This window comes from Choloepus didactylus, chromosome 4 (assembly GCF_015220235.1).
Source record: "Choloepus didactylus isolate mChoDid1 chromosome 4, mChoDid1.pri, whole genome shotgun sequence".
Taxonomy (NCBI): Eukaryota; Metazoa; Chordata; class Mammalia; order Pilosa; family Megalonychidae; genus Choloepus; species Choloepus didactylus.
The window spans coordinates 20,005,259-20,026,924 of NC_051310.1; the positions used below are offsets into that span (position 1 = coordinate 20,005,259).

Sequence of the window (21,666 nt, forward strand, 5' to 3'; positions counted from 1 at the left end):
ATTGTACACTTTGGATGATTGTATGGTATGTGAATATATCTCAATATAATTGAATATTTTAAAAAGGGCATTCATTCTTTCAATTAACCCAGCTGCTGTGGGATTATAGGGAAAATGTGGTATATACAAACCATATTATGTTCTATAGTTCAGGCCTGGGTTAATTTCCTGGTGAAGGGAGTCCCCCTATTGCTGTTCACATGTGTGGGGACCCTGAAAAGGCACTTAATTTTTCTGACCTATATATGTTAGCTCGTTAGTTGGCCTTGCCCACTGGGTAGGCCAGCAGTAGTCCCATAGCCATATCTATGGTGATGAAGACATATTTTGTCCCTTTGGACAGAGGAAGGGGGCCATTCTAGTCTACTTGCCACCAGGTGAGAGGGATCTGGTCTTGGCCAATGTGCTTGGGTGATAGGCAGCTGAAACTGCTGCACTGGCTTCTACAGGGTCAGGTACCCTTGGTGCTTGGTTTTCCATTGCAGCCATTCAGTCTTCTCACACATCATTGGTGTTAGACTGTGGAATTTTGCTAGGGCATCTGCTTTTGCATTACCTGGCAATGAGTTAACATTGTAGGCAGAAATATGGAAAGCAGTTACCTTACATCTCTGGCAGACCATCCAGATGTCTTCCCACAGTACCTTCTCCCATAGGGGGCGGTCGACCACAATCCATTGCTCCTGCTTCCATGTGGCCATCTGTACTGCCTGCTGCTCAGCCCACTGGCTGCTTTGCAAAGTTCTAGTCTCCCACTAGATGGCATCAGTACTTGGCTGGACAGCCATGGCCATCCAGGTAGCTGTTGCCCAAGTGCCAATCTGTCAGTATACCATGTAGAGTCAGGTATACTCCCTTGTCTGTCAGTGGTGGGCTTGGGAGGAGCCACCTTGGGAGGATCAACAGGAGGCGGGGCATGCTGATCTTCCACATGGGAGACTGATCCTAAAATTTAATGCGTCTCTGTACTAAAAGGGCTATTGTTAAAAATGCGACATTGTAGGACATTGGCTTTTCATTTTGTCATCATGCTTAGTTGAGTGCTCCCCAAATGGGGCTTATTTATAGTATCCTGTGTCCATCCCTGTATGGGTATGGCCATCCATAAGGTCACTGGGCACTTTTTAGTTAGAACTTCAACTTGTAACAGAGCATTATAAGCTGCACCCAATTGGTTTTCCAAAGCACTGTATCTGAGTTCTGTGCCCTTCCATAGTTGGGACCAGAATCTAATAGTTACACATTTATCCTGTTGCCTTTGCCACAACCCCCACTCAAAGCCAATGTGGGCACTGGCCACATCCAATTCACAGTATATCGGGGTCCACTCCTGTTAAAGCCTGTACTTGCATGATAGTTCTCTTAGCTTTTATAAACACAGCCTGCCATGGAAAATCCCATTCTCATGCTTTTCCTTTTCTAATTAGGGTGTACAAAGGTTTTTAAATTTGTACTAAATAGAGCACAAACTGTTTCCAATAAGCTAATAAACCAAGAAAAGCTCTTAATTGTTTAGGAGTTAGCAGTGTGGGATAACTTAGTATTTTAACAAGAACAGCTGAGGGAGTAGCTTTAGTTTTCCCCAACCAGACGATACCCAAGAACTTGATGGAATGTCCAGGGTCTTGTAATTTGCTTTGATTTATCTCCCATCCTCAACTTTCAAGGTGGGTCACCACTGTGCAAGCAGCAATTTCTAGTTCTGGAAAAGAACTACTAGAATTCTGGTTTGCTAATGCTGCTGTATGCAGAATGGATTGGCTTTTATAAAGGGGGTATATTTGGTTACAAAGCTACAGTCTTAAAGCCATAAAGTGTCCAAGGTAAGGCATCAACAACAGGGTACCTTCACTGGAGAAAGGGCATTGGCATCCGGAAAACCTCTGTTAGCCGGGAAGGCACGTGGCTGGTGTCTGCTTGCTCCTAGATTGCATTTCAAAATGATGTTCTCCAAAATGTCTGTCTTGGCTGCAGCTCCTCTTCAAAATGTCACTCTCAGTTGCTCTGAGGTCCCTCGGTTTGTGAGCTCTTTCTATAGGACTCCAGTGAACTAATCAAGACCCACCCTGAATGGGTGGGGCCATATTTCCATGGAAACATTCAATCAAGAGGTCACACCCTAATCAAAGGTGTCACTCACAGTTGAGTGGGTCACATCTCCATGGAAGCACTGAATCAGAAGTTTCCAACCTAATCAACACTAATACATCTGCCCCCACAAGATTGCGTTAAAGAATATGGCTTTTTTTTGGGGGGTGGTCATAATATATACAGACCAGCACAGCTGGTGAGCATGATATCATCATTATAGTGAAACATAGGAGGTGTCCTTTTCTTTGAATCTTGTGCTACCAATCCACGGCAGATGGTGGGACTGTGGCAGTATCCTTGTGAAAGCACGGCAAGTGTCCATTGTTGGTTTTCCCATGTGAAGGTGGATGCAGTCTGGCTGGAGCGATCTAAAATACTAAAATAAGCTTTAGCAAGGTTTAACACAAAGTGAAATTGGCTTAATTGAGTACTCATATCCTGCAACAAGGTAGCTATATTCGACCCAGCTGCAAACAAAGGAGTTACTAAATTAAGGTTGTTATATTTAATAGTCATTTTCCAGGCACCATTAGTTTTTTTCATTGGCCAGGCAGGGCTGTTAAATGACCCTGGTAATTTATACTAATATATTGCCACAGTACATCTGGGAGAAGGCACCTTTTGCTGGACCAAAGGGTGTGCATGCTTACTTTCCTCACTTTTAATTTCCCAGTCAGACGGGCTCATTATCTTTTGACGAGGAATCAACAGGGTCCCACACTTTAGGGTCCCAGTCAGGGGAAGCTAGGGTATGCCAAACTTGCCTTTTGGGCAGCTTATGCCCTTTTACTCTAGTGCACTGGCTTGCTAGTATTTCTGAACTTTTATCCAGAGCATCTTTCAATTCTGCTTGGGTCAATTGCATATCCCTTTCTAACTTCAATTCTTCTAAGCAGCAGACTGCTGCATTAGCAGTTAAGGCCTTTTCTGTAGCTGCACACACAGCCTCCAAGAGTGGCCAGGCTACTGCTGCAGCAGCCTGGCGGCTTTCCTTTTTCTCATGAAATCCTGCTAGTTCTGCCGCCTGTTGTAGGAGGGCTATTAGTCCAGCCAGGGAGTTATATGCATCTCCCTACTCCGTCAGCAGACCCCATTCATCTAGGAAGGTAGCTCCCCACATAGATTTTGCAGGCCACTCCAGTATCCCACCCAGGGACATCCCCTTTCCCTTCCCCAAGTTCATGTCATCAGTGCTTGGGATTTCTTTAGTCTCCAGGCTGGCAGGCCAGTTGTCACAGCCCAAGAGGGCTTTTATAGCCAAAGGACTAAAGAAAGCACTGGATATGTTCTGAGACATGAGCTTTTATTTTGGGGCTCACCAACAGGATGGGAAGTCGGTCACATTACCCTGAATTCAGGAGTTGCTCTGAATAGCGGCAGGTTCAGAGCTCAATATGAAGATACTCTGCAAAAGCAGGGGGTGCCAGGGAGTGGTGTATAAGTTTTAGGACAAAGGCATGGAGGAGTGGGGGTCTTGTGATGTAGGGCGGGATTGATTGTAGTCACAGGGAAGAGGGGAGGATTATAGATTATCTTGTGTCCTCAGGGAGTTTTAGGGAGAAGGTAGTTTCAGAAGGGAGGCCTGATTTTACAAGAAGAGTGGGTCAAACCTTAACTGTCCTAGGTCAAGAGAGCTCTTGTGTGCAGTCTTCAAGGCACTTGGGGAAGGCGCTGGGCCTGGAGCTCCCACGTAAGTATATACAGGGCTGAGACTAGTTAAGTTTCAGTAATTTCAGCTATTAACTTTTGGCTATTCTACAATATAGAAAGAAAAAAAAAAACGTCTATATAGTGATTTAGTAATCATAGTCATTTAATTCTTAATTTCTCAGTTACAACACCAGACTTTGATTTCCTTTAATCATGAAAAAAGAATGAATTTGTTTTTTCTCAATGCAGACTGTTTCTCCTCTAACCCCTACTTCACTCCTGTTTAAATGTCAAAATGCACACAAGAACACTGAACATGGTTCAATGTTAATGTAATACAATTGCCCTTTTCAACTCCAGAATTTCCATTTAGTTCTTTTTTATAATTTGTCTCTTTATTGATATTATCTATTTGATACAATCTGGTCATTATGCCTTCCTTTACTTCTTTAAACATGTTTTCCCTTAGTTCCTTGAACGTATTTATAATGGCTTCTTTGAAAGCTTTGTCAATTAAAGTTGACATCTCATCGCTCTCACAGGCAGTTTCTGTGGCCTGCATTCCTATCTACGGGTTATACATTCCTGTTTCTTTGTGTGACTTGTGACTTTTTTACTGGCAGCTGGACATTTTGTTTTGTTTTTTTAATTTTTTTATTGTGTACTTTAACATGTATACATAACAGTGATAACATTTCATGTATGATTTCACAAGTAGTTAGAGAGCAAAACTCGACGTCATGGGTCACAGTTCCACAGACATTTTACACAATATATTGTAACAACACTGGGTCCTAGTTTTCCCTACCACCACCTCACCACCCCCAGCTTGCTATTGTTATTTGCTTGTTTATTCCTTATGACTGGCTGTATTATTTTGGTGGTGTCTGTATTCCACCACCACCCCCACACACATTCTCACACACACACATACACACACAGAGTGTTAAATCTCTGATGTTGCTCCTCAGTGAGGCCTAGCCATGGGCATGCCACAGTCACCCTGGTATGACAGGGTTTTGACAGGGCTCCCTTTAACTGTCATTTTCCCTACCCACACCTAGCTGTTAAGGCACATTAATTGCTGGCTGATTGTTCTATTGTTTTCAACATTGCCCTGGGGTATCCATTTCTTCACAGACTAAACCAGTTAAATTCAGGCTCCTTTGAAGGGATAGTTCCCTAGGTCATTGTTTGAGATCTGTTCTGACCCCAAATGGGCTCCTTTCAGTTATTTCTTACCCCAGTTCTCTAGGACAAACTACACAGCCTACAATTTAGCCTAAATGTCTAATGAATCTACCAATCTGCTCTTAATTATCTTTTCTCACAACCTCCACTGTTTTTTTTTTTTTTTTTAAATTCAGTTTTATTGAAATATATTCATAAACCATACAGTCATCCATGGTATACAATCAACTGTTCACAGTATGATCATATAGTTATGCGTTCATCACCACAATCTATTTCTGAACATTTTCCTTACATCAGAAAGAATCAGAATAAGAATAAAAAATAAAAGTGAAAAGAGAATACCCAAACCATCCCCCCATCCCACCCTATTTGTCATTTAGTTTTTACTCCCATTTTTCTACTGATTTTTTTTCAATTTTTTAACTTTATCAAAAAATTAAAAACAAACAGGCAAACAACAACCAAAAAAACCCCACAACATTTCAAACAAAGCAATGGATTAAGGAAAACAAATAACCTAAAATAACTACTTTGCTTCCAATATGTTCCTACCATACCCCAAGAAAATTAATAAACCATGTCCAAACAGAGGAGTAAGAAAAACAAATAATCTAAAATAACTACATTGCTTCCAACATGTTCCTACCATACCCCAAGAAAATTAACAACCCCTAAGAAAACAAAGGAATAAGAGAAAAAAAAAACCTAAAATAACTCTATTGCTTCCAACATGATCTTACTATATCCAAGAAAGTTTACAAACCATAATCATTCCTGAGCATTCCCATAACATTGAGATTACCCTCCATAGTTTATCTGTTCTTATTAGATTATCATTCCCCCTCCACTAATTGGTATCTCTAGGTCCCCTACATTCTACAGTATAAAACATTGTACATTTTTCACAGAATTCACATTAGTGGTAACATACAATATCTCTCTTTTTGTGCCTGGCTTATTTTGCACAGCATTATGTCTTTTTTTTTTTTTTTTTTTTTTTAATCTTCATTTTATTGAGATATATTCATATACCACGCAGTCACACAAAACAAATCGTACTTTCGATTGTTCACAGTACCATTACATAGTTGTACATTCATCACCCAAATCAATCCCTGACACCTTCATTAGCACACACACAAGAATAACAAGAATAATAATTAGAGTGAAAAAGAGCAATTGAAGTAAAAAAGAACACTGGGTACCTTTGTCTGTTTGTTTCCTTCCCCTATTTTTCTACTCATCCATCCATAAACTAGACGAAGTGGAGTGTGGTCCTTATGGCTTTCCCAATCCCCTTGTCACCCCTCATAAGCTACATTTTTATACAACTGTCTTCGAGATTCATGGGTTCTGGGTTGTAGTTTGATAGTTTCAGGTATCCACCACCAGCTACCCCAATTCTTTAGAACCTAAAAAGGGTTGTCTAAAGTGTACGTAAGAGTGCCCACCAGAGTGACCTCTCGGCTCCTTTTGGATTCTCTCTGCCACTGAAGCTTATTTCATTTCCTTTCACATCCCCCTTTTGGTCAAGAAGATGTTCTCCGTCCCACGATGCCAGGTCTACATTCCTCCCCGGGAGTCATATTCCACGTTGCCAGGGAGATTCACTCCCCTGGGTGTCTGATCCCACGTAGTGGGGAGGGCATCCACTGTTTTTGAAAGCACTCTTAGGCTTCAACTTTTCTACTCTGTTGCAAATGAAGAGAGTTCCTTTGAAAAAGAGATTAGGAACTATCTGTTTTGTGATAGGCTTTTCTCTCCAGGCAAAATCTTTTAGCAAGTGCACTGGAGCTGGGTTTTGGGACACAGCTGCTTTAGGGGGAAGTAGCCTCAGATTTTCTTGGCTTGATTCTCCTGGTTTGATTCACCTTATGAGCTTGTTACCAGACCAAGGTGGTGGATTCTTTTGCCCAGTGCGCGCAAATGGCACCAGGGTTTCAGAGAGAGTTTATTGCTAGGCGCAAAGCAGAACAGATGGCCTGTCAGTCCAAAATCTGTCTGAATTGCAGTAATTCTGATAGTTTTATAGCATCAAAAGTGGGTAGGTTTTACGATAATCAGTACAATGGCCCCAGATTAGGTAATCAGAGGTGATCTAATTATTGAACATGTGCAAATTGATTACATGTTGTTACAGAATGTGTAAGAAAATGGCAGCCTAATATAATGATGGGTGTGATTTTTAGTGTTTAATGAGGTATAGGTGACTTGAAGGTGAAAATCTAAGCTAATGGACATGTAAGGTGGGCCCATTTTGTTTAGATCTAGCTTTGGTTTTCGAGATAACTTTGGACTTGGGGTGGGTTAGTTCTGGGCTGACCTAAGACCCTTCATTAATAAACATTAGGGGCTGTCTTTAGTGAACATAAGACTTCAAAGTCCAAAAACTGGATAAATGGGTACAAGTGAAGGTTAGTCACGAGGTTTTTACAATCACAAGGGCACAGGATAAAGGCTATTCCCTTAACTGCATTTCTGGTGTAATTGATAAATCTTTGCTGGTTATAATATATATAATTAATTTAATTTACATTTTTGTTAATGGTGACCCACGAGAATAAAAATGACTTAAACCCTGCAGCTACTTGATTTTTAGCTTTAAATTTATCTGGGATTCCTTGTGGAACTTCTATATTATTTAGATAAACTTGTTCATCAAAGGAGCTAGGTATATTTCTTTTCTTTTTCTCCTGCTGCGTTTGCATTGTCTTCTTTTTTTTAAATGCCAGGGTGAATGGGATAGCCAATTGAACCAGAGCACAGGTCCCTCCCCACTTTTCAGGTAAGGTTGGCTGGAGCATGCCCTTTCTGCAGTACCACCAGAGGTTTGCACAGGGTATGGTTAAATTGGAGAAATTGCCACACTATCCTTGCTTATGTTTCACACTTGTGTACACAAGGCCATGGTTTTAAGATCTTGGAGCCCTTCTTCCCATCCAGAGTGACAGGCAGAGTGGTTTCCTGGACCAAGGCTAGAAGCTGGTACAGCCTTGACATTTCCCTTTCGGACTGGAGGGGAAAAAGAGGACAACGTGCTACAATTTTCACCAGGAGTAGCATTTTGAAAGAGAAATGCTATACACTTAAACTCCTTTTTATGCTTTTCCATACCTAATGGAAAGGGCACGATTTGTACAGTGGGTTGGCCTGTTGCACAAGCATAACAATCGCTTTTGTTTAGACTTTGGACTGTATATTTGATCCATTTTACCTAGGCATTTGTGTTTTTATAACCTGTTTCTGTTATTATGGTCTGCTGTAAGTCTTTTGCCTTAAGTATTCTAATGACTTTGGGATCATTCTGAACTGGGGAGCGGATCTCTAGCTAAGTTTTCCCTGGTGGCACTGACAGACTAACTGGAGAAAATGTTTTTGGGAGTGCAATTGTTGGGGAGGGGAGGACCTGTATATGGAACATTCCCAGAGGGTCCTTACCAGTGACATCTGCTTCCATTCTATATACTCTGTTAATTAGGCTGTATGCTTTTTTTTTTTGACAGTTAATACTACTGGGTTGCACTGAAGGTTTATGCAGTCCAGTGGGGCACTACCTTTGTAAAAAGTTATTTTATTATTATTATTATTATTATTATTATTTTTTAGTAAGTTTCACTTTCCCTATGCCTCTGCAGTCCACCCTTTATACTGGGTGGTTTGTCATACATTTTGTTTTATCTGGGGCAAAAGAAAATGACGTTAGACTTTTGTTATTTCTACCCCTGGACAAAGATACTTATTTTTCCCACTTAGCTCCTGATGGTGTTTTAAATTTCCTCAGGGTATTACCTGGCAAGCGTTAAACTGCAAGGTTTTGGACTCTAGGCCCTCAGTAACTCTTTTTACTAAGTTGTTTTTGGCAAGGGTTATTGTTAGAAACACTGTAATTACTACAATTATTTTCATTTTTACGTTGAGCCTGAAACCCCTCATCTGTTAGCTTTTGGTAGGATTAGTAAAATACATGGTTTGATCTACCCCTTCTCCTTTTTTTGATATACCCTCCCAGTTATTGTCTTTCTAGAGTGAGCCTCAGGGGATCTGAAGTTGAAGTTATTTTCCAGGATTTGGGCTGACTTGCTGGGTACTTGTCATCTGGTTCAGGTACTGGTACCTTCACTCAGGTATAATGAGTCCAGCCTTTTTTTGCTATTTGGACTGCCGTTTTTGTTGTCAGCAAGACTTGATAGGGTCCTTCCCAGGCTGGTTGAAGTTTGGACTCCTTTCATGACTTGATTAGTACCCAGCTGCCAGGTTGGTGCTGATGAATGGCAAATTCAAGAGGCGGGGGTCTGGGCCAGCAAACCATGAAGCCTGGGGGATGATAAAGTAGAAGACAAGGCCAGTATATAATTTTTAAGGAAGAGATTTTTCAAATGTAGGGAAGGGAGTTCTCCAGTCCTCCTGGGAAAAGGCAAGCCAAAAAGTGTCTTGTAAAGGGAAATTCCCAGTTCTTTTTTAGGGGCAGTTCTAATCCTTAATAGGGCTGTGGGTAAGCACTTGGTCCAGGGTAACTTTATCTCCAAGACTATTTTGGAAAATCTTTTTTTTTTTTTTTGGAGGTTTGATTCATTCTCTGCACCCTCCCTGAGGCTAGTGGACGCCAGGGTGTGTGGAAATTTCATGCAATATTTAAGCGTTGTGTAACATTTTGTAATATACAGGAGGTGAAGTGGCTACCATTATCTGAGTTTACATTCTTCAGTAATCCATAGTGGAGAACGATTTGTTCTAGGATGACTTTGGAAGTTCTTGATGCTGTGGCTGAGGTGAGAGGATATACCTCCAGCCATCCTGTGAGATGATCTACAAAAACCAGGATATATTTTAGTGGACGTATTGGGGGCATTTCAATGTAATCAACCTGAATACTCTGAAATGGTCTGAGGCCTGGTTCTCTTTCCGCATATACTTGTTTCCTTGGGACTTTCTTATTAACTCTTTGGCAAATTATGCATTGTTCACATATTTGTTTAGCTACCGTATAAAGGCCCACACATTTAAAACACTTAAGAACCAGATCACACATGGCTTGTACTCCCCAATGACTCCCCTGCTGTAAAACTGCTAATACCTCCCTCATTATTTGTTCATTCAACATTTGTTTGCCGTCTGGGAGGAGCCATTTCCCTTGATTATTTAAGGTTGCTCCTAACAGCTTCAGCTCTTCTTTTTTTTTTTTTTTTGCTGAGAATGTAGGGACCCCAAACTTTTTGGGAATGGAGGGTATTAGAACCATTAATTTTAAAGGGGGATAGAGAGAAGCCTTTTTAGCCTTCTCTTTAGCTAACCTGTTGCCTTCTGCCTCAAAAGTATGACCTTTTTGGTGTTCATTTTTATATGCACCACTGATATTTCTCTAGGTAAGAGTAGATTGGTTACTTGTTTTACTAATTCCCCGTGAACCAATTTTTTTTTTCATTAGGACCACCCCACACTTTGGGATTCGGGAATTAGCCAGCTATTTCCCTGACCCTGAGATGAGGAGTGCTGACACCAATGCCCCTTTAAAGGTCAACCTCCCACTTTCCTCCACCAGGAGAGTGACTGCCGCAACAGCTGGAACACATTCAGGTTACCCTCCAGAGACAGGGCCCAAAATTTTAGAAAGGAAGGCTATGGGTCTTTTCTGGACTCCCCAGGTTTGGGTCAGTACCCCTAAGGCTGTTCTTTTATCCACTGTAACAAATAGGTGGAAAGGCCCCTTGAGGGAGGAGAGGGCCAGAACAGGAGCCTGCACCAGTGCTTGTCTTAGCTTCCCCCCCACCAAGGCCTCCATTTTCCCCTCCCTCCACTCCAATCCTCCAGGCTTCGTTTCCAACAGTCCCTGGCATAGCCCGTAGCTCCAGATGCACAAGAGTTCACCCACAATTCACAGCACCCCACCAATTCCAGAAATCTCCCCAGCCCCCGCTTCTTTCTTTAAACTTGGGCAGCTCCTTTTGAAATGCCCAGGTTTCCCACAGTGATAGCACCCTGCAAAGTTTTGTGTTCTCCTCCCTTCTTCTTTCCAACTGGCTCCAACTACTTCTTTATCTCACCTCTGTTTGTCTTATTCCTGCTTCGCCCCTAATCTTTCCTTGACCATGTGGTCAACCGCTTTCATCATGACCTTGACTTTTTGCTTCTTCTTTTCCTCCTTCCTTCTTACAAACACTTTCTGAGACTCTTAATAACTCCTTCAATGGCTTATTTAGCCATTTGTTTTTCTGGATCTTTTTCTGAATATCAGGCCAAGACCCCTTCACATAGCTGATCTTTAACATTTCCTGGGCCACAGGGTTATCAGGGTTTATTCCTGAGTACTTCCTCTTAAAGGGTATAAGGGCTTAGTGGGGTTCTGTTCCCTTACCCTTCTCTTCTCAAGAGTTTTTGGAAATGGAAAAAAAATTTTTTTTACGCTGTGCCAATTCCTTCCTTAACAGTTGGTGGGTTGTCTCCAGTGGAGCGGTTGGCACTGATTGGCCTTCTGGCTCCCCAGGGGCTTGGGTGGGTTCTATTGGGCTCTCAGGGTTTAGCAGTTCCTGCCCCAGGAGGGGAGGGGGAACAAAGGGAGGAGAGAGGTTTAATAAAGGCTTTAGTTTCTGAAGATTTAGTCTCTGGGTCTTGGGTTTTAACTTTCATGGTATAAAAACTGATCTCTTTTCCCTGCAGCCAGCACATGGCATAGTCAGATTCCTCCTTAGGAAAAGGTTTCTTTTCATTGACATAAAGTACAAGGTCAGCACAGAGCCAATCCATATCTGCCCCATAATTTGGCCAGAATACATTGGGCAGCAAAATGCCTTTTTTTTTTTTTTGGTTCTACTGTAACAGCAATATTTAATCATTTTCTTTTTGTCCTTTCCCTTGGTCCAATCACTGTTGGTCCAATGTTTTAACATCCTCCATAACAGATTATTGGGGGGAATGTCCCTGGGGGATCCTACAGGTACTCCCTTCCCTTTTTCCCCGGCCAGCTGACTGTCTCTATTCCCCATTCTGAGTCTTGTTTGGACATCTTTTCCTCAGGATCAGCCTCCGACTCATCAGAATGTCCCCATTCTGAGTCTTGTCTGGGCGTCTTTACCTTAGGATCAGCCTCAGACTTATCAGAATGTCCTGAACACCAAGCAATACTTAATAGTCCTTTTTTTTTTCCTTACCTCAGTCTATGCATAGTTACCTGGTCGCTGCAAGGCACATTTTTTCCTTCCCTTTTTCTTATCCACAATTGGCAGACCTAAGCATCTGATCGTGGGTCTTACCAGCAGTCAGAGGCGGGCCCCAATGACAGAGTCTAAGACTGCTCAAATGGCGGGGCGTGCCTTCCATTCTTATATCCCAGGGGTCTCCCTTGATGCTTCAGGTCCCAGATGAGCCCCCAAGTTGTTAGAAACAGAGTTGTACCTGGAAGAAAATAAAGGCTCACCTGATTGTGGAGGAGAGAAGAAATTTATTTGTGTTCTTGCAAGAGGGGGTGCATAACCAAAAGAAAATGGAACGGTGGGCACCCCGAACAAAGGAAAGCAGCACAATGTATTTCCTAAGCTTAACATGAAAGTCCCTCCCCTGTTTCCCCATTGGCTGGGTACTCCAGAAGTTACAGTTTATTTGAGAGAGCTGAGTAACCTACCTTTCATTACACCTCATATTTTTTCACATTTTAGTGACCTTGGCTGTTACTGGCATTAACTCTAGGCTTACGTCAGAGGCTCTTTTTTTTCTTTTAACTGCAGAGTCAGTTTGTGCTAGTTGTGTTTAGCTTCTAAATTTCCCCTATTCCACGTTACCTTTATGTAAAAGCTAAACTTAACCCTTTTCTTATAGGTTTCTGTCTCTGAATTGGGAGGGTGGAAGGGAGGGAATTGGTCTTGGTTCAAATGCATCAGACACTTGCTGTTCGTACTGAATTTTTCTGAGTAAAGGTTTCTTCATTTTCTCTGTATCCTTGGGACCATTTCCAGAGAATAAATAATGATTTTTTTTAAAAAATAATTTTTACCAGTTTTGCTGGTGAGCAGGTGGAGTTCCTCACTGTCATGCCGGAAGTTCCTCCTGTGGCAGGGAATTATTAAAATTCCATGGAAGCCAATTAGTATTCTTTCTATCCAAAGAACATTATAGGATTATAAGCTAATTTTAATAGTAACTTGATTATATTCTAATTGTGGAGATAGTAATTACAAAGACATTTTTTGAAGTATTCTAAAGATAAATTGAAATGTTTTATTAGACTTAACCAGAGAGTTGTTCCTATCCATTATCATATGTTATTGAATGTTGCCTTTAGAATTATTCCATGTGAGGTTTTTATAATATATTTACACATACTTTTAGGTTAAATTAATCTTAACTATTTTCTTTATAGGGACATATGGAAGGAGAGGTATGGGGTTTGGCTACACATCCTTATCTGCCCATTTGTGCTACTGTAAGTGATGATAAAACCTTAAGAATATGGGATCTCTCTCCTAGTCATTGTATGTTGGCTGTCCGGAAACTAAAAAAGGGTAAGAGACTCTCAGACTTTAAAAGATGAGTGGTTACAATTTTCCACCCCTCACAACTGTAAGAAAGCGGAAGTAGGCACTCAAAAACAGGACTTGGAATATTTTGAGATATTTATGTCCACTTGCTCATTATGTTATATAAAAAAAATTAATTTTCCCCAGTCTTTATTGGGTCTCCTATCATCATGCCTAAAACTGAGCCAGTTGTCAATGGCATGTTGGAAGAAAGAATAAAGGAATACAGAAAGTAAATAAAAGCTAAATGTTCTGCCCTTTGTGATCATGGATAATAGGTAATTCAGAACTGGAAACTAAGAAAGAAGGAATTAACTTTAAAAGGGATAGTAGAAATGAAGGAAGGATTTTTTTTAGGGTGAAAAAGAACTGAACACATTTGCAGGAGACAAATGAGGCTGTCATTGTAGAGCAGTCAGGAGTTCAATTTTTGGAGCAAAACTGTTACTATTAACCTAGGGCCAATGGACTGTACAGACAGCTTCAGATTTCTTACTAGGTGGTAAGGAATGTTGTCTTATACAATGGTAATATTAGAGAATTAAATCTGGTTGAAAAGACTGGAATAGTGACTATAAGGAACATGATAGAGGCAACAGATGATAGAAATGAATGTCTAGTCACAATACGAGCCAAATTGCAGTTTTATAGCATGAATTTGTAACTCATTTCATTTCTTTTCTTATTCCTTCTATTGGCTTAAAAGTTATCAAGTCTGTGCTCTTCTTTTAGGATTACTGGTAAATATTTAATATGTATACTTATCTTTATGAAGTTAATCATAATATCTAGACTACTTGAACCCCAATCACTGTCCTGCCTTTTTTTTAGTTATTGATAAACAGCATTTTCATTCTTTCATTTTTTTACCACCCCCAATTGACATTATTATTTAATGCAATCAGTGTTTATTTGTTTTTTCTGCACTTGCACATTTCTATATTCATCTTTCCTTCTTGCATCTCAGATTTTTTTTTCTTCTATCATTTTCTTTCCAAAATGCAGACTTAGAGTTCCTTTAATAAAGATTTGTTGGAAATTCCTTCAGCTTCCTTTGACTGAATCGGGCATACTGAGCACAGGAAGATAGGAGAGGTCCACCCTAGGGTGAAAGAGTGTTTTATCACTGACATTCTTTAGAATTAGCAGCACAATTCTGTATTTTTGTTTTTAAATATTCTGTTATAACTAACTTTATTTTTATTTCTTCTGTTATTGATGTAAAAGGTAAACAGGTAGATTTTCCTAACAGAGCAATATGTATGGATTTTGGCTGGTTGAGTTAATGACAACAAGATTACTGGAGTTATAATTGGATAAATATTATAAATCACAGTTATCTCTTTCAGTGTAATTAAATGCATGTAAGAAAATAGTATTTTTTTCAACAAGTGAGTAAAGAATATTACAGTACCAAGAATCAACATTTTATAAAAATAAATGATTATCAAATAGACTGTCATAGGAGAGTTTCTAGAAAACAGTTGAGTTAATTTTATGCTAACCATCTACAGAATAAGCACAAGTATAAAAGTGCAACAAGGGTTAATGTTTATTTTCTTACTATCTATAAAGTAAATATTTTATGAATATTTACCAGGCCTTTTCTACATAATAATATATTTAAAAGTTTGTATTAAAAACTTGGATCCTCTGGTTTTAGTTTTTAATGGTAATCAATTCTTAATTTTTAATGGGCTTTTCCTTTTTTTTCTAAACTGTTATTCCATGTTTTGGTTCCTTTCATGTTTTCTGTCTCTCTGCAGTGTTCTGGATAATTTCTTTAGAATTTTCTTTTAGTTTTCAATTCTTTCTTTCACATCTGCTGTTTAAACTACCCATTAGATACTTAATTTCAATAATTATATTTCTAATTTTTAGATGTTCTATTTGTTCTTTTCAAATTTGATAATATCTCATTCCTTGCTTGTGTTTTAGATTTCCTCTTTTTTGTTTTTAATCTTTTTAACTACACTTATCAGATAAAGAATATAAACTCTATAATTATCTTGGAGATCTGATTATGCTGTTTTTCTTTCTGCTGTTTTTGTTTGTTTCCTGTTGACTCCCTCCTTGTGGTACTATTCCTTACACTCTTTAAAATTTGGATTGTGAGCTAATGTTAGCTTGAGATTTTTTTACCTGGGAGAATTCTGTGAGGTTTGGATCAAAGATATGTTCTTGTGTTTCCTTCTGCCAGGTGCCTGGAGTGCTACCATTTAGGACCATTAAAAATTAATTCCTCAGATTTCCTAGATCATGTAATCAGTACAAATTCAAATCCAAGGCTTTTGGTCAACCAAGATGGTGGTGTATTTTGAATTTTGGTTTAGGGGATATTGTCATTGAACTCAAGATTAAATATATAGCTCAGAGAATGAATATGTCTAATTAAAGTATGTCCAAATCATTATAATTCAGAGGGCAGGAGGCTGGAGGAGACAATACCTACATGTTTCCAAGGAGAACTGAGGACTAAAAATATCTTACATTCAGCAGTAGTTAAGATACTACTTGTTAGACCTATTCTTCATCACCCAGGCACAGGAATATGAATCAAGATGAACCAATCATAAACCTAAAACCCGGGGCCACCAAGATTGGACTAAGAAGTGGCCAAAGTGGGACACTCTTTGCCGGTTGTTTGAAGAAGCCACTCATTCATTCATTCACCAAATATTTACAAAACTTCTGCTTAGAGACAGGCACTATGCTGGATGCTGGGAAGTAGACTTGAACAAGACAGAAGGGCTCTCTCTCCCTAGAGTTTACATGATGGGTGGAGATGGGGAAGTTGGGAGGCAGGCAATAAACAAGTTAATGAACAAGGCAACGTGTGAGAGTGTTAAGTGCTATGAAGGGCATAAACAAAGGTAGTGATAGTGAATGATGCTAACATCCAGTGAGAAGTGGAAATTGGAGAGGGAGAAGACAGTAGGGTTTCCTGAGTTGCTCAAGCTAGCTGTCCCCAAGCCCAGCCCCACCCCAACTTTTCTTGGCTTTTTGTGTCATGAACAAAAAATTCCCCTTTGCAGTCAAAGCCATATCAAAGAATTGGCTAATACATTCTCTAACCACTCTTCAACACTACTGATACCTTGGCTTAAGAACAGTCAGCTTCTGGTCAACCACGATGGCAGCATAAGACACTCCAGGGTGCTGTTACCCATCAGAATCTTTGAATAACTAGCAAAAACTAGCAGAGGCATCTTCCTCAAAAATCAGAAAAACAGTTAGAGGGTTGCAGTAACTGGGCAAGTGCTGAAAGAGTGTTGAAAGAAAACAGCTTGCACAACAGTGGGAGAGGCTCCTGGCACCCTTGCTGGCCCCTCACAGTGTGGAGCCAGCCTGCACTCCAATTTTGGGTTCCAGGCCCTGTTCTGGAGTGAGCAGAGTACCCCTCGGCACATACTGGGGTCCCTGTATGTCTGTGCCAGTTTATCAGACAGCAGCATGAAAAACCGAGGCAGGAATTTCATCTTGGGCTTGTCCTCTGAGACCCTATGCTGCAGGCAGAAGTAGTTTACAGACAGCTAATGCAGTGTGAGAAACAATTAAGTCAAAGTGGTCTGGGGCAAGAGATTACCTTCGTTAAATTATATAATAGAGCGCCTTAGAGGAGGAGAAAGTATTTCACAGGGAGTAGAGAGGGGCATTTTGAATTCTGTAAATGGGATGATGGGAGAAATTCCTAAGGCCATGAGCAAGCACAAGCCCAAGACAAGATGCAGGCTCAGAAAAGACAAAGAGGACTCTGCATTTTGCAATCACCTTGAGCTTATCTTCTTAGATAGGAGAGCTAAACTCTGAAAGAGAGCACAAGCCAACACAGAGCCAATTTGGAAAGAATATGAAAGGTGTGTATTACATTTGTTTGTTTGTTTTTGTTAGTTCATGGAACTCAAGGAAATCTTTGTCATATTACTAGCTGGATACAAACTTAAGTAACATACAACTCAGGGACTAAATTTTAGAGTTACTGCTTTAAAATATTAAAAGCTATCACTTTAAAATATTAAAAATTACACTGTGTAACAAAAGATTACAAGACAAAGAAACAGGAAATGATGGTCCAACCAAAAGAAGAAGATGAAAATCCATAAACCATCAATGAAGAAGACCAAACTTTGGATATAAAATAAAATATAAAATAATCTTCAGTATGCTCAAGGACATATAGGAAAACACAGAAAAACAGATATTAGGAAAATAATGAATGAACAATATGAGAATCTCAGTAAAGAGGTAGTAATTTAAAAATAGAACCAAACAGAAATGCTGGAGCTAAAGACTACAGTAACTGAAATGAAAAATTCCCTAGAGAGTGTCCACAGCAGATTGGAGCTGACAAAGGAAATAATTGGTAAACATGAAGACAAGACAATTGAGATGATTCAGGCTGAGGAGCAGAAACAAAAGAGAACTTCGAAAAGTGAAAAGAGTCTAAGACATCATCAATTATACCAATATATGCATCATGAAAGTCCTAGAAGGAGAAGAAAGAGAGAAAGGGGCAGAAGAAATATTCAAATAAATAAGGGCAGAAAACTTCCCCAATTTAGTGAAAGACATTCAAGGAGCCCCCAAACCTCAAACAGAATAAACTCAAAGAGACCATACCCAGACATGTAATAGTCAAATATCAATTTGTAAGGACGAGGAGAGAGTTCTGGAAGCTGGAAGAGAAATGCAGCATGTTATGTACAAGGGTGTGCCAGGAGAATTAAGGCCCATTTCCTTATCAGAAACCATAAGGCAAAAAGACAGTGGGATGAAAGGTTTAAAGTGCTGAAGAAAAATATTGCCAAACAAGAATATTGTACCAGGCCAGACTGTCTTTCAAAAGTGAGATTAAGACATTCCCAGATAACCACAAACAGAGGGAGTTAATCATAACTAAACCAGTCTGTCGGCAATGCTAAAGGTTTTTTTCAGACTGAAAGGAAAGGACACCAGACAGTGGATCAAAATGGCATAAAGAAATAAAGACCTCTGATAAAGGTAAGCATATGGGTAATTATAAATGCCAGTACTGTTGGATTGTATATTTTTGCATATAGCATCACTATTGACTAATTACAGGTTCTGAAATGCAAATACATAAATAGAAATGATAACTAGAGTTTTGGACATATAGTGTATAAAGGTACAATTTGTAACAAGTGCAAAAAAATATGGGAGGTCAGAGGGATATAGGAACAGTGTATGTGCATACTATTGGAGTTAAATTGGTATCAAATCAAATGTGATTGTTATAGATTTATGATGTTAAATTTTAGCCCCATAGGAACCCCAGAGAAAATAAATGAATATATATGTATGAAAAGAAATGAGAAGGGTCTCAAAATGATACAGTATACAGAAATCAAATAAATATGCAAATAGGCATTACAGAAGAATTGAGGGACAAAATGATATAAGACTTACAAAGATGAAACAGCAAAATGGCAGAAGAAAGTCATGCATTATCAATAGTTGCTTTAACTATAAATGGATTAAACTTTTTCTCCAGACAAAAGGCAAAGATTTGAGTGGATAAAAAAGCATGACCCTACTACATGCTGTTTACAAGAGACTTACCTTAAAGTCAAATACACAAGTAGACTGAAACAGAAGGATTGGAAAAAATACATGCCATGCAAATAGTAACCTAACAATAGTTCTGCTAATATCAGGTAAAATAGTCTTTTAAGTCAAAAACTATTACAAGGGGCAAAGAAGGTCACTATATGTGATAAAGGGGTCAATTCAATAAGAAGACATAACACTTTTAAATATATGTGCACCTGGTTGCAGAGCCCTAAAATATACAAACCAAATATTGACCAATTTGAAGGGAGAAATAGTTCAACATTAATAGTAGGAAACTTCAGTATACCACTTTTGACAATGGATAGAACATAAGAAAACAAGAACAATAAGGAAATAGAAGACTTGAACAGCACTTTGAACCAAATAGACCTATCAGATGTGTATAGAACACTTCACCCAACAGCAACAGAATACACATTTTTCTATAGTATACAAGGATCATTCTCCAGGATAGACCATCTTAGGTCAGAAAACAAGAGTCAATAAATTCAAAAATATTGAAATCAGACTATGTATATTCTCTGGCCACATTGGAATGAAGCTAGAAATCAATAACAGAGAGAGAACTGGAAAATTCACAAATATGTGGAAATTAAATAGTATACTCTTAAACAACCAGTGGGTCACAGAAGAAATCTCAAGGGAACTTAGAAAATATGTTGATGTGAATGAAAATGAAAACATAATATACCAAAACTTACAGGATACAGCAGAGGCATTGCTGAGAGGGAAATTTATAGCTTTAAATACTTAGATTGAAAAAGAAGAAAGATCTAAAACCTAACCTAACAACTAGAAGAACAAACTAAATGTAAAGGAAGCAGAAGGAAGGAAATAACAGTTAGATCAGAGATAAATGAAATAAAGAATTAAAAAAACAACAGAATTGAGGATCCAAGACGGTGGATTAGGAGACACAGAGAAAAATACTTCTCCATGAAAAACACTAGATAAAAGACAGAAGGTGCTCCAGAATACCAGTTCCAGCGTAGTACCAGCTGGACAAGGTCCACTGAATCCACAGGGACTGTGCACTTGGTGAAACAGAGAGTCTTTGATTGGAAACGAGTGAGGCTGCTGGGGAAACAGTAGCCACACCGCGGTTGGGAGAAACTGGGGGTCAGCATTTGAGACAGAGTAGTTTAAAAGCCCCAAAAGCAGCTGCAGATCCAGCAGTGAGTGCTGCAGTCAAGCGTGGTAGGAAGTGCCTTCCATGCCCTGGGCACCTGACTCAGTATCTGGTGTATATGGTAGCCTTTCGCACACGTGCAACTAATTGTCTCAGAGGTAGGAAAGCAGAGGTCTTCCAAAGTGGGAAATTACCATGCCCCATACAGCCATCTTTTCAGAGGGCTGGGAACACACCTGCGCAGTGCCGCGGCTGAGAGCTTCCCTTGGGGATTCTGCATGCCTTTGACATTGCACAGTCTTCCTTCACGGAGGCCCACGGAGGGAACAGCTTGGAGGCAGGGTCCTGCACAGAAGTCCCAAGGGCCCTACACAATCCCAGAGAATTATGGGCCCATGGCAGAAAGAGACTGTGGGGAGTCTGAGCCTAAGGGTTGGAGTCATGAAACAGCTTTAAGTCTCCAGGAATGGTGGGGAGATTTGAGTCTTAAAACTGCCTTCTCTCCCTAACTGCACAGGGCACACCCTCCACCTTCAGGGTTGGCTGCACCAACTACACACAAAAATTTGGTGCACTGATTGGACTCCCACAAGATTTGGACCCCACTCACCGCATATATGAAATTGGGGAGAACTGGCTTGATGGTAAAAGGTGGTACAAGGGTGCCATTTACCGGTAAGTCAGGGAGATGCACTCCATCAAGCTGTAGCTCTGGCAAATTAGAGATAATTGTTCAAATAAGCCTGCATATTCTAAAATAACCCTGTCAAGATAAGCAAATGCCAGGAGGCCAAAACAACAGAAAATTTTAAAGCATATGAAGAAACTAGAAAATACGGATAACCCAAAACCAAACACCCAAATCAAAAACTCAGAGGAGATACAGTACTTGGAGCAATTAATCAAAGAAGTAATCACAAATAACAATATCATGGCACAGGATATAAAGGACATGAAGAAGACCTTAGAAGAGCATAAAGAACAATTTGCAAGAGTAAATTAGAAAATAGGATCTTACGGAAATAAAAGAAACTCATGATCAAATTAAAAAGATTCTGGATACACACAGTACTAGATGAGAGGAAGCTGAGTAAAGAATAAGCAAACTGGAAGAGTGCAGGCTTGAAGGTGAAAGTACAAAAGAAAGAATAGAGAAAAAAATCAAAAAATTCGAAATAGATCTCAGGGATATGATGGACAACATAAAGCACGCGAATATAAAAATCATTGGTGTTCCAGAAGGGGAAGAGAAGGGTAAAAATCTAGGAAGAGTACTCAAAGAAATTGTTGGGGAAAACTTCCCAACCCTTCTAAACAACGTAAATACACAAATCATAGATGCCCAACAAACTCCAAACCAAGTAAATCCAATAAACCTACTCCTAGACATATTCTGATCAGACTGTCAAATGCTGAAGAGAAGGAGCAAGTTCTGAAAGCAGGAAGAGACACAATTCACCACATATAGTGGAAACAGCATAAGACTAAGCAGTGACTGCTCAG

General features: G+C 39.7%; 1 protein-coding gene across 9 annotated transcripts in view; it reads left to right on the forward strand.

Annotated features, from left to right (window-relative positions):
- EML5 (EMAP like 5) overlaps nucleotides 1–21,666 on the forward strand; it is a 264,217-nt gene that overhangs the window by 135,425 nt on the left and 107,126 nt on the right. For 8 of the 9 annotated variants that reach the window (XR_005216273.1, XM_037832109.1, XM_037832110.1 and 5 more), the window contains one exon: nucleotides 13,286–13,427. Coding sequence is in view for 8 of the 9 variants with exons in the window: in XM_037832109.1 (XP_037688037.1) it covers nucleotides 13,286–13,427 (142 nt within the window). In the remaining variant the exon portion in view is untranslated. Of the gene's footprint in view, nucleotides 1–13,285; nucleotides 13,428–15,642; nucleotides 17,499–21,666 lie in introns of those variants that run through there. The other variant, XM_037832113.1, reaches the window with a different exon arrangement.